The sequence below is a fragment of the Drosophila mauritiana genome, chromosome 2L (assembly GCF_004382145.1).
Source record: "Drosophila mauritiana strain mau12 chromosome 2L, ASM438214v1, whole genome shotgun sequence".
Classification (NCBI taxonomy): Eukaryota; Metazoa; Arthropoda; class Insecta; order Diptera; family Drosophilidae; genus Drosophila; species Drosophila mauritiana.
The window spans coordinates 15,352,020-15,365,000 of NC_046667.1; the positions used below are offsets into that span (position 1 = coordinate 15,352,020).

The window sequence follows — 12,981 nt, forward strand, 5'->3', positions numbered from 1 at the left end:
TTATTATTAATACTTGTGAATAATATTATATGGTTTTTTGACCTAATTTTTTTACTTTAAACAAGAAGATTCTTATAAATAAAATTGCTATCCATTGTACAGTGTGAAATAATGGTTATATTCATATATGTTATCTTATATTCCCATTATTCTTTTGAATTTCATAATTTTTGCCCTAATCTGTATGTGTTATATTTCAAATGCTCGCGCCAAACCATCACTAATCGAGTTATTTGTTGGGTTTTTTATCGGACAGGCTCCAAGGGCTATTCAACACTGCAAGCTGTTATCGCCTATCGACTCCTGCAGCTGTTTTCAAGCGAGAAAAAAACTCGGAACAGGAAAACAAGGATTCTGGAACTCGTGGTCGCCGCAGGAGCTGATTGTAAATAAGAATCCAAGTGGAAACCGCCGAGTAAACCAGCCGCAGAGCCATGGAGCCGCCAGCGTCGGCCGGAATTGCCGGCTCGACGCACAAGTTCCATCCGTGCGATGAGGCTGTGATAGCCACCAACGACGATGCCAGCGATTGCAAGCGATGTGCGGTGCGCTTGGGCTATTGGAAGGACGACTACATCGGGTACTTTGTGCGCAACCAGGAGCGCAAGGCGCCGGAGATCAATCGCGGCTACTTTGCCCGTGTCAAGGGCGTGGAGATGTGCGTCGAGAAGTTTCTAAAGGTCAGTTCATCTGCCGCGGCGCCCAACTGTCTGGCACGTGCCAAGGTCATCCTGTTGCATTGCTGCACCAAGGCCGTGCCCGTCATGCCCGCCACACCGCGCATGTCCATGCCAGTTTGACCTTGCTCTAACCGTCTCCCACCCATTTTTCTCCGTACAGAAAACCTCGGGCAACTGCCAGATCATCAATTTGGGCTGCGGCTTCGACACACTCTACTTCCGGCTGAGGGACACCGCCCACCAGGTGAAGAACTTTATTGAGCTGGACTTCCCCACGGTCACCGCCCGCAAGTGCTACACAATCAAGCGCAACAAGGCCCTGCTGGCCAGGATTCACGACGAGGATGGAGAGGTGCGGCTCAGTCCCACGGATCTGCACGGACCCAGCTACCACCTGATGGGCGTTGACCTGCGCAACCTCGACGAGGTGGACAGCAAGCTGCAGCAGGCAGAAGTTGATTACTCCCTGCCCACCATATTCCTCGCCGAGTGCGTTCTGGTCTATATCGAGGCGCAAAACTGCCGTAACCTGCTCAAATGGATTGCGCAAAAGTTCCAAGCAGCCGTCTTTGTCAACTACGAACAGGTTAGCATGTGCCTTCTCTGTGTTTCTCATCCAACTAGTGCAATGAATCCTTTGCTCGCCGCAGGTCAACATGAACGACCGCTTCGGCGATGTGATGCTCAACAATCTGCGCGGACGCGGCTGCAGCCTGGCCGGCGTTGAATCCTGCTTGTCGCTGGATACGCAGAGGAACCGCTTCAAGGACAGCGGCTGGACTGGCGCCCGCGCCTGGGACATGGTGCAGGTGTACGAGAGCATCTCGGCGGCCGAGAGGCAGCGCATCGAGCGGCTGGAAATGCTGGACGAGGGTGAACTGCTGCTCCAGCTCTTCCAGCACTACTGCCTGGTGGTCGCCTGGCTGGGCGTGGCCTTTCAGGACATAGATATCACGTGCGTGCCAGTGTAAACATTCGTGCCTAAACGACAGCGGTCTCCTGCGATACCCGGTTAATCAACATGACTTTTCTTTTTCCTATATTTCCATGCAGCGTCGAAGAGTTGATGTCCTCCCTGAACATTGACTAGGAGTGAGTGCGGGCGGAAGGGATAGAGAGCCAACCTACTTGGATGCACTATTTATTGACTCTTTGCTCGGTTTGGAAGGTCATGCCAAAATATTTTGCTTCTCAACGTGTTAAACTAAATAGCAAATAATTATAGAGAAACCATCGAAATCAAAACATGTTTAGATATTTATCCCACTCACAAATGATCTAATTTGTATTAATTTAGTTGTTCCTTATAGTTTTTTCTCTTGTTACATTTTTATTATTTAATCGCCTAATATTTACTATTTTATCACCGAGTTATGGCACAAAATATTGAGAGGTGGTCAATACGCCATCCATTCATTCCCCAATTTAAGTGTGCGTTTAAAGTGTAAATGTATTTTGAGACTAATTAAAAACCAACTTAAATGCAAAAGGGCAGTTGTGTGTAAAATTAAGTGTAAATGTAAATGTCTCTGGGATAAAATTTAACTGCGCACTGCTATTTATATAATTTTTTGGTTAATCAACCGAATATGTCGATGCTCTAAACATCCTGTTTGGCCTTGGCCATCTCGCGAGTTCTGCAAACGAAAGTTTGGACCAATATTATAATAATTAATATGCATGACTATAGCTTACATCGCTCTTAGTTCCTCCAATGTTGGCACTGGAACACGTGAAGATTCGGTTTCATCCTCCTTGGACGCCAGTTCCGGATGCTTCTTCCATTTGTGGGACCGGCAGTTGGTGTTGCTAGCGAACGCCTTTCCGCAGTACTTGCATACGTAGGGTCTGAGGCCGGTGTGTCCAAGGAGATGAATCTTCAATGCCGTGGAGTTCTTGCAGCCGCTGCCGCAAACTTCGCACTTGAAGCGCCGCTCATCCGTGTGCACATACTTGTGCTTGTTAAGAATCGCCCGTGTCTGCAGCTTTTTGCCGCAGACATTGCACTCAAACTTGGGCTCACCATGTGTCTGGCTGTGCACCTGGAAATTTTATACAAATTTCAAGATTTAGTTGGGACACAAGATTATACTATGACTTACCCTCAGCCTGGCTTTGTTCTTAAAACCAGCATTGCAGACGGGGCATACGCAGGGCTTCTCTTCCGTGTGAACCAGCTGGTGCTCCACCAGCGATGTAAAGGTCTTCAAACCCTTGCCGCAGTGGTCGCAAACGTACTTCTTCGGACCGCCGTGCATGTCGTGCCTGTGCCTGCGCAGAGCCATGAAGGACATAAAGGTTTCGTTGCAGCTTTTGCAGGGGTAATCGACGAAATTCGAACTCTGGGAGCCATGGGGCGACATGCTCAATTCGGATGCCTTGTCATCTGGTTTGGATTTAGCATTGCTGTCTGGTTCGCGGGAAGTTACGTTATCGCTGTCGTCCACGTTTTTCTGTTTGCCTGAGCCCTTGGGTCTGCCTCTTTTACGTTTCAAAGGCGGCGGGGATTCTGCATCGTCTTCGTCTTGAATGGGCTCCTCATCATCCGACTCGGTGGCAATGTACACTTCGGAATTTCGCTTAGCAGCATACTGTTGCCGGCGACTTCGTTTTGTTTCAACTTCAGGTATGGATGCAGTAGGTGAGGCTATCACTTTGGGATCGGCATTACACTGTTTGAGATTAGCTCGTGTCCGCACGGTCTGTGCTTCAAAATCTGGTGACGGAGATGTGGAATGGTCTGATGTCGTTAGTTCCTCCACCAAGGAACACTTATCCTCCGTATCGTCCATGTCCAGGAACTCGAGTTCCTGCTTGCAGGCCGGCGGAAGGCCGTATTCCAGACGCAGTGCGTCCAAGTCCTGGCTATCCTGCGGTTCCGAGTGTCGCAGGAGCTCAAAAATGGCTTGCACTTTGGAAACGCTATCCGAGAAGGTGACCAGCTGGCCAATCACGGAGTAGCACTCCTCGCACAACATGCTGCCCAGCTCCGGTTCCTCGAGGGTCATCTGCGTGTGCAGGAAACTAATGTATCAGCTATCTGGAGGCTGGGAAAAAAGAATAACATACCTCCACATCGAAGCATTTGCTGATGATCCTAACCAGATCGTTGTCCCGCTCGCGCACTTTATACACAACGTCGTCGCGGGCGCACAGGCGACACCAGTATATCCAATCGCTCGTGGGAACTCCCATGGCTAGTCCTCAAAAGAAACCCCACAGTTTGGTACAGTATGCCCTCGGATTTTTACTAAATTCTAATGTCCAAGCGATGATTAAAACCAGCTGTTTGGAGCGGAAATCCGAATCGATTAAATGGTATGCGCACTCCGATATTTTTTGCAATATCGATAAATGCAAAACAACAAGTGGTTGCGCCATTTTCAAAATGTCATCACTTTGAATTTGGAATTGAAAATTGTATTTATTTTAGTTTTTGTTTTCCTTACTGCTTGTCGATGTTTATTAACATAAAACTGTATTATGAAACTAACCGCTGAAATAATCAATTGGATGTTGTTTAGTTAAAACGACAAGAAATTATATTGAATAAAATGAAAGTAAAGCCGCAATTTCACTGTGCGATTAATCTTGTTTTTAAAACATGCGACTAAGTTTTTACTCTGGTATATAAACAATATAATAATTTAATTTCGACTTACATATAGAAAAAACTGTGTATACCAAAAACTGATTTTAACAAAAAACTGAATTTGCTTAATATTTACAATGTGGAATGATAAACTACATCTCAACGTCTTCCATATCGTTCGCCTCGCTCTCCGCCCAATTCTCGATGGTGTAATAGGCTTTTAGGGCCAATTCGTCATCCAGCGTCGGCTCGCCCAGGACCAAAGGGCCCAATTGCTTGTCGACCATAACGTCTTGCCAGAATGCGCTGCGTTTCTTGGCCAGCGCGATCTTCTTCAGCTCCTCGGCGAACTTGTCGTACTCCAAAAAGGTGTTGAAGTCGATGCAGCTCTGCCGGTACAGGGTGATAAGCTCGCCCAGTTGCCCGATGTTCTGTTTCTTGCGCTGCAACAGTGTGATGATCACCACGCGGGTATCGGCAGCCAGCGCCTGAAAGCGGGCATCTCGCTCAGTGGCATTACTGATGGAGCGAACGCTGGCCAGGACTCGCCTGAAATCGGAGACTGGATCAATTAAGCCCACACCGTTTGATGGCATCGGGATTTCCTTCTCTGCTGGTTCCGACTTGACTGCCACACCATTCTCTGCCTGCTCTTTGGCCAACAGCTTTTCCTGCCAGGCGCGACTGTAGCGCAATGGAAATAGCTTCTTTACGATGGCTGCCGCTCTCTTTGACTTCTCCTCCAGGGCATCTGGCACTCGCCAGAATACATCCGCGAAGTTTTTGTCCTTAAGCGCTTTGTCTTCCTTGTCATTATTATAGATAACCTTTCGCTCTAGGATGTCCATGAGATTCCGCTCAAAGATGCTGGGGAGTGCGTCGAACGGCAGCAGATCATTCTGCGCCCACGGACGTGGCTGCTGCGTGTCCCGCAGTGTGCACTCCAGATCGGTGCTATCGATTAACTGGTCAATGGCATTCAGCTGGTCCTCGCTGCACTCCGTCTTGGCCGTTCGCAGTGCCGGAAAATCCCAGAAGTGGTGCTGAGACGTATAGGAAACTTCCAGCATATACAAAGTAGCCGGATGGGTATCGTCTGCTAGGCGTGGCAGGAGCACAACCATTTGCGGTCTGTTAAACTTGGTGCTGAATATTTTCCAGCATAGTATGGCCCGATCCGAAGAAACGAGAGCGCGCACCAGAGCGTCCAGCTTCACCGCGGCAGATTGATTGTGCTTCTGGTGCACCAGGAGGTACAAGGACTCGCCACAGAAGTACTCATCCGGCACGGCATTTCTTTTGATGAACCCAAAGAAGTGGAGACCAGGTGGATGTGGTTCCTTCGGCTCTAGCACGGCCTCGTCGTATGGCACCGGAGTGCCGCCCAGCATGTAACCGGTTATCAGATTCTCCGGCAGCGGCGTGATCTCAGTGCCTTTGATATAATGACGAGTCTCCCGTATCACTATCTCATCCTTTTCCGCCCAGACCTTTTTCAGCTTTACGGGCGTCTGGTTCTTCATGGCGATTATGCCCTGCAGGCTAATGGAGATCTTGCTGCCGATGTTCAGCTTGGCGTTCCACACCCAGGGTCGCCGGTTGGTCACCTTGAAGACGGTATGCAGCGCCTCCTTGAAGCTGCACAACGTCGCATTACAGCGAGGAACGAGGCTGAGGGCGTACTTCTGGTTATTCAGCTCATCGGGGCCGCATTTGCGCGAAAAGTTGAAAATAGCCTGAGGCTGAGAGGTCATGGCATTGTCTATGTAGGCTATGTTGTGCGTTCTGAGTGATGGTGGAAATTAATATTATTATTATGGTAGTCGTTGCACTGCATTTAACAAAATAAATAATCTTACCCTACAATCAACTCGATGTTTTCGTTAAGCAATTCGTCGGTGATTTCGTTGAACTTCTCGTAGTCCTGCGGAAAGTCGTTGAAATGAAAGAGCAGGAGGATCCTCCGCCTGGCGACTCTAAGGCTGCAAGAAATATTCCATTAAATATGATGGTAAAGTGAAAAGGTAAATCACATACGTAGATGCGACTCTCTGGAGCTTCAGGGCCGCCTGGATACCATTTAGCCATTCTCCTTCCTCGCAGGCTGTCTTATTCACAAACTGGAAGAATTCCAGCAAGAGCTTCCAGCTGCAAAGTATTGGATCACCAAAGGGCACCACATTTGGGAGGTAATCATCCTCCGTTTTTACTTGATCGGTGTCGCCACCCACGAGGACAAAGGACACGTAGTCCTTCCTATCGCACACGATCTGGAATCGTTTAAGTTAGCATATTTAACTAAGTTCCAATTGTATTTCACACACCTTGTCCTTAAGAATCTCCGCCACACATTTTGCGGCCTTCAGCTTCACTTCTTCGGCGGCACATGTTCGCACATCCAGCACAATTATAAGGCATTCCTGGAAATCGAACTATGCAGTTAAGCCAACGCTAAATACCATAGTTTGTGAACCTACCTTGTTAGAAGCCATCAAACAACTTTATTTACCTAAATTCAGCGACTATGTTTTTAAATTTCACAACAATAATACCATTCAGTCGATAACAGAAAACACCGCCGGCTTACTGACCAAATGCACTACCGCCTATCGCCTATCGATAGATACAGCACCGCGTTGCCAACTTACTTGCTAACTGTTACATTTCATAAAAACGATGCAAATTTTGTTTTAATTATAAATAGTCAATGTATTTGGTTCGTGTTCAAAATACTAATAAAATCATAAGCAAAAGTTCCTTATATCTCCCTATGCCTTTCCGTAGGTCTGCAGCTTTTCCAGATACTCCGCATTTTGGCTCAGGTGATTGAATATCAAGTTCGTATCCAGGACATTCGTCGCAGGACCTCCATATTCCGCAGGCAAACTTTCGTAGCCAACCATTTCGCGCAGTTTGCTCAGATGTCGCCCATCGTGCGTAAAGATCTTTTAAACGATGCATTTAGAGTAAACCACTTAAATCCTTATATTGTATTACCTTTTCCTTGAACTCCTTGTTCATGAAGGGCATAAACAAAGTGGAGGTCACGTGCATCAGGAAACCACGTTGTATTATATGCACGATGCGCTGACTGAAGGGCAGAACTGCGTTCTTTTCGTTCACCACCTTCATAAACGACGGCGAAAATTGCCTCAGAAAATTTCGGTTTGTCCTGGAAATTAACAATCGAGGTTACTAATAAAATCAATCAATGACAGACTATTGGAAAAAGAAATTAGAGAAAGATAAAATTTTTCAAAAATAACTCATAATCATTAAATAAATGTAAACTGTAAAATATACTTTTAAAAACACAAATAATACTTGAAATGCGCTTTCATCTTAATTATAAGAAAAAAATTAAGATAATATTAAGAATAAATAAACGTAACTTAAGGATAAGCAAGTATAGAGAATTTAACTTATTAAAAATAATTAAACCCACCCTTGGAGATCACAAATGACCGTAATCCCATTCTGCTGGACGCGCGGGAGCAGCAGCAGCGACTCGAAGATCAGGTCGTCCATCTCGACGAGACTCTGCAGATAGTCGGGGTAGTCCTGGAACCCGTCCACCGTCTTGAAGATGACCAGCACCCGTCCACTGCGATCCGCCTGGGGCATAACATAACGACAGTGGGTGCCGTAGAAGAGCTGACGGTAGTGCTCAATGGGATGGCGGGCCACCCAGGTGGGATGGCGTCGCTTGAACTCATAGTAGTCGTGTATGGCCTGGTAGGCCTTGATGGTGTCCCAGCGCGTGTAGTGCAGGAACTTGGTCAGCAGGGTGTCCTCGGTGCCCACTCGTAGCTCCTCGCACTCTGAAACAGTTTCACCTGGCTGATCGAATCGAGGAATTCACACAACAGCATTTAGCTTACTCTCCACCAGCTGCCTGAGTTGCTCAATTTTGAAAATCTGCTCGGCCGTGTGATCGACACGGGCGGTGAGGAAAAGCATTTTGGGTTTAGGCTTTGAATTTTGAACGAAATATCGTCCAAAGGTGTTATAGAATTTTGATCGGTTGCTTTTCAAGAGCCAGAAGTTTCACATTTACACACTCAATCCGTTAACGATCCGCACTCGCAACGCAAACAACGCTCACTGACTAAAGTATCCATGAAATGCGATTTGGTGTAGATAGTTTATTTGTTTTATAACCGGTGCGTGCTCAAATTGCTAATGGTACCAAATTGCCTGGAAATACATATCTAGTTTTCAGCTTGAACTTGGCTTCTTTGGTGGTTTGTTGCTTTTAGTATGTAAATAAAATCTTTTAGAAAAGTAAACCTATATTACAATACATGAATGCAATATTATAATTTCTTCAAAATTGTTTCAAACCTTTCCAAATCTTTCAAAAACGAATGCTATCTAATCAATGACGTTTTAAACGTCATAACTGAAGGCTTTTGAATACAAAAGCAACGACATCCAGTGCTGGAAAGGCCTCTTCTTCGCTGAAGTTATCAACTTGACCTAACCACGTATCTTAGCCACAATTCAATTAAGACGGAAGGGGGCGGAGGGTCAGAGGAGTCGGGTGTTGAGAAAAAGTCAAGTCGAAAAGCGGAAAAAGTAGTCAACACGCGAAAGGAAACTATAAGTACGATAATTGAAGAAAATGTCAGCTACACACGATGCTACGTGACTTAATAATGCCCCTTGTCTGCTCATAATAACGGCCACAACGTGTTGCTTCATTTACAGATCTATAGTATATAATGCCATATATGTATGAATTAGATATCCAGCTATATACTACATTAAAGATATGAATATATCTATATCTATATATATACTACATTAAAGTTATTTTTTGTTTGTCTCTCATTTTTTGTTCTTTCGCTGCAAACTGGAATATGTTGGTCGGTAAAGAACTAAATGGTGTTATAGTTATACCTGGTGAAGTTAAGTATTTTAGCTATTTAGACCCTGTGAAATATAAATATATGTATATATATTAATCAGAATAACTATCCGAATAATTTTGGCCATGCCCGTCTGTCTTTGTAATAAGCTGAGATTAGGCAGATTTTAGTGAAAGTTTAATTTAAACGTCCGCAAATATCCACAAATCTAAAATCTACATATCTCTGGCTCTTCTATGAGCTGATTAAGAGGTATCTGATAGTCAGTCAACTCGACTGTTTAATTATTTTTTTGTAACGTGTGATTACTTTTCAAGCGGTACAGGTGTATGCCCATTAGGACGGGTTTCCAAAGGCGCTTAAATCGTGACTTTCATAGAAATGTTCAAATTAACATTGATATTCGAATGGCAAGTTATTAATAATTGTTTAGTTATTGTGATGGCATTGTAACTGCTTACATTTGCACATGCACATAAATGTGTATTACTTTTAATTGGCTTAAAACTAAATTTATATAAGAGCGCCAATATTTTTGAATTTTATTTTGTTGGCTGATTAGCTCGATGTTTCACAGTTAGGTGAGTGGTAAATATAGTTTTTACCCTAATTACTAACAAATGAGTTAAAACCAATTTGAGATTTGACAATTCATAACATTTCGGTTGGCTGGAATGCAATTTGCATTCATTTCAATAATTTAACAAAACTTTCAACCCATGAAAACCGCTAAAATTGGTCTCGCAAGCATTTCATGTAATTCAAATTAGCCCTTTGCAAATGTTTCGTCAGTGACTTTTTGTAATAATTCGAAATCTATAAATAATGAATTTAATTTGAATGCTAAATAATAAACATTTGGGTTTTGCGGTTTGTTTTTGGCCAGTGAGTTGCGATTGTTTGCACGCAGATTAAATTGCGGTCACCTGGATTGCCGGCCTTATGATGGTAATCAAGTTGCATTTATTCACCAAAGAACAATTTGGCTTATTAGGAAATCCAATCAAGATCGCAAAAAACAAGGCAATAAAGGGGCTATAAAAGGCTTAACCGTATTATGGTTTGTCCTTAATAATATTAAGAAATTAATTTAAACTAAATGTAAATTCTTTGATAAAATCTAAGAATTATCAATAGTTTTGAAAATATAGGATTTTTTAGTGTCCTTCACAGTAGCATTCAAAGGGGCAGCAAGAAATAACATTGACGCCCACAAATCACAGTTGCCCTCTTACTGGTGACCCCAAAAACCAAAAAAAAGTTTGGAAAAACCCCACTTTCCTAGAGGAAAACTGGCAGAAAACAGAACAAATTACAAGTGTTGTAAAGTGTCATTTTTCAACAGGACGAGCGGGCAATGTGGAAATAATCATAATGGCCAAGAGCATATTTGAGGAGAAATCTTGTAGAAACAATAGCAGGGAGCTCACAAAAAAAAAGAAAGGCTGCAGAAAGGAAAACAAGAAAAATGTGAGCAAATTTCGCTGGCACAAGAAAGGTCCGAAAAAGTAGAAAAAAAATCGAAAAAAAAAACTAAACCAAATTCCAATTTGTCAGGAATTTGTTCAATTTTAGTTTTGCGGTGGCCAGGGACCGAATAAGTGGACCTCCCCGGAAGTCCACCCACCACTCCAACGCCCCTCCTCGACCGCCATCTGCATGTCCCACACGTGCCGCCATGCAAAACCCATAAGCATAAGGGTATCGCCACCACAACCAACGCCCCACTGGCCATTAAAGAGCTGCCACGACAAATCGCACACATTTAACACGCACACTACGAACCAGGGGGTTGGCAAGGGGGTTTCAAGGGGTTTTCACGAGGGGAGCAGGACCCCTGTGGGGCAAAAAACTGCATACTTAACAGGCCCACAAAAAACCAGCAGGGGAAACAGCTGGCCGCAATGGCTCAAACAACGTCGACAACTGGCCAACTCAAAGGACAATCGCTAGCGATGGGCTGCCTAGGTAAACAATGTCCTGTTCGTTAAATATCAGTAAATTATTTTAAATATTTTGGAAAACAGCAGATGCTCAGCAAACTTTTTGGATTTTAAAAATATTTTGTTAACTGCTTTCAATTGCATGATTTACTTAAAATATCTTTTCCTAATTTACTTGAAATACAATCATATTTTTAATTGAATAGTTATAGTATCCTGCATCCCATCACTAACTGAATCCGGCCATAAGTTTTCCTCTGCTGGCCGCCTTTCCTAATGACATTTGTGTGCCGTTGCTGCAGACATGTGCGATGCGTTGGACCCGAAATACTACATACATGCATGGGCTTGGAAAACTCACCCGCTTTTCCCAGTCACTGCAGCTTGCCAATTTTCCTGTTTTTGGCTGTAAGAAACGAGCAAAGTTGAAGCTTACTGTAGACCTGGTTTTCATTTTAATTTCTTTTATTGGCAATAAGCGCTGTCTACTGGCGATAAGCAGGGAAAATGATTGCTTAGATTTATGCTAAGTGCTCGGCGACGACGATGCCCAATGGCTATTTTTTATTGCCCAGGCATGGGCAGATATTTACCTCTCACTACAGTTGATAAATATTTGCAATAAAAACAAAAATTTCAACGAAAAAAAGTAAAGAAAAGCACTCAATGGTGTTGTTGTCTTCGTGAAATGTTTTTTTTTTGAGAGGGGGATTTTTGTTATTTCCACTCCCCCAGGCAGCACCACAATCCCCCCAACACCCAAAACCGACTCCCCTATGGATTTGCGGCTGTGGGGCTTAGGATATCTGCCTGCGCTGGCGCTTCGAGAGTTTTAATTGAATTCTGAGTGGTGTATTTAGGGATTTGTTATTTATAATAGGAAGAGCACACAGCCGGGGGGCCAACCAAGGAAAATGGCATTGGCCAGGTCCGATGAAGTGTGCAGCGTGATGAAAACGTACGCTTTTCGCAGTATTACATTTCAATACTCCATGAAAACGTTGTGAAGCCCAAAATCACATTTACATATATATATATAAAATGCTTGGCATTATAAAATATTTATTTATTTCAGCTCTTGTACGACCCAACGTTAATTTGCAGCTTACAACTTTACTTTTGATTAGGAATAACCATGTTATAGCAATGCGCCATCCAAAATTGAATCGTTTGCAGAGTGCCAGTGATTTCATCCAAACAATAGGTGCTGAGCTCCCAGGTGTTCATCATCAGGCTGATCCAGGTGAAATAAACGGAAATAATTTCGATTTTGCGGCGATGTGTTAGCTTGGCCAAATCGAGTCCTGCATTCTTGAAATGTTGGCAGAGATCCTTGTTTGCCAGTCTCATAATTGCGGAGTAAGTGTGACGTTTTGTTCGCAGTACTTTAAAAGTAAATTTATAGGAGAATAAAAAGGCATGGCTAGCTGATTTTGAAAAAAATCAATCAAATAATGTATAATTTTCTTAGCCTTTTTCCAATTTACCATAAGTTTGGACTGCATTTAAAAGCAGCATAAAATGGTAAATTTTGTACTCCCGAAAAACAAATGGTCGAGTATTATTGTGCGGATCTCTACGCAAATTGTGTTATAAAAAGCAATTTGTTAGCACCATAAAAGCTTGACCCCGTCATTCTTTTTTCCAATTCCGTTCGCTTTTTATTACAGTGGATGACCAATTTGAAGAGCAATATGTATGAGTCGAATCGAAGCAGTTGTTTTGGCACCCCAATCATCTGCAATCAAACCGACCAACTGGTTTCCTATAGTAATATATACACGCTCCTCGATGGAATTCACAGCAGCTATTTATTTTGGCCAACATTTGCGGCACATGTCGCATGTGGTGGAGTGGATATGGCTTTGTTTTCCTTTTACGACTGCGAGTGCATT

General features: G+C 43.7%; 5 protein-coding genes across 6 annotated transcripts; 1 reads left to right on the forward strand and 4 right to left on the reverse strand.

Annotated features, from left to right (window-relative positions):
• Positions 1–289: 289 nt before the first annotated feature.
• LOC117138385 (leucine carboxyl methyltransferase 1) lies at positions 290–2,169 on the forward strand. Of its 2 annotated transcripts, none has more exons than XM_033300458.1 (4): positions 290–680; positions 841–1,266; positions 1,331–1,647; positions 1,734–2,169. In XM_033300458.1, exons 1-4 carry the CDS (start codon positions 435–437, stop codon positions 1,768–1,770), a joined length of 1,026 nt encoding a protein of 341 aa, XP_033156349.1. In that variant the 5' UTR covers positions 290–434; the 3' UTR covers positions 1,771–2,169. The 2 variants fall into 2 exon arrangements, with proteins under 2 accessions (XP_033156349.1, XP_033156357.1); XM_033300466.1 differs by having other exon boundaries at positions 291–680; positions 1,331–1,635.
• Positions 2,113–3,982, reverse strand: LOC117138374 (zinc finger protein weckle). Its single transcript, XM_033300446.1, has 4 exons — positions 3,750–3,982; positions 2,783–3,688; positions 2,376–2,722; positions 2,113–2,317 (listed from the first exon to the last, which is right to left on the reverse strand). The coding sequence occupies exons 1-4, from the start codon at positions 3,873–3,875 to the stop codon at positions 2,281–2,283; spliced, it is 1,416 nt and encodes a 471-aa protein (XP_033156337.1). The 5' UTR covers positions 3,876–3,982; the 3' UTR covers positions 2,113–2,280.
• Positions 3,983–4,220: 238 nt separating this feature from the next.
• On the reverse strand, positions 4,221–6,848 carry LOC117138364. Its single transcript, XM_033300434.1, has 5 exons — positions 6,750–6,848; positions 6,597–6,692; positions 6,310–6,542; positions 6,132–6,254; positions 4,221–6,057 (listed from the first exon to the last, which is right to left on the reverse strand). The coding sequence occupies exons 1-5, from the start codon at positions 6,762–6,764 to the stop codon at positions 4,425–4,427; spliced, it is 2,100 nt and encodes a 699-aa protein (XP_033156325.1). The 5' UTR covers positions 6,765–6,848; the 3' UTR covers positions 4,221–4,424.
• Positions 6,849–6,975: 127 nt separating this feature from the next.
• LOC117144631 lies at positions 6,976–8,529 on the reverse strand. The gene is made up of 4 exons (XM_033309929.1): positions 8,154–8,529; positions 7,718–8,093; positions 7,270–7,444; positions 6,976–7,217 (listed from the first exon to the last, which is right to left on the reverse strand). The coding sequence occupies exons 1-4, from the start codon at positions 8,230–8,232 to the stop codon at positions 7,041–7,043; spliced, it is 807 nt and encodes a 268-aa protein (XP_033165820.1). The 5' UTR covers positions 8,233–8,529; the 3' UTR covers positions 6,976–7,040.
• A 3,606-nt stretch (positions 8,530–12,135) lies between these two features.
• On the reverse strand, positions 12,136–12,483 carry LOC117150462. Its single transcript, XM_033317357.1, has one exon. It carries the CDS (start codon positions 12,434–12,436, stop codon positions 12,200–12,202), a length of 237 nt encoding a protein of 78 aa, XP_033173248.1. The 5' UTR covers positions 12,437–12,483; the 3' UTR covers positions 12,136–12,199.
• Between the last annotated feature and the right edge of the window lie 498 nt (positions 12,484–12,981).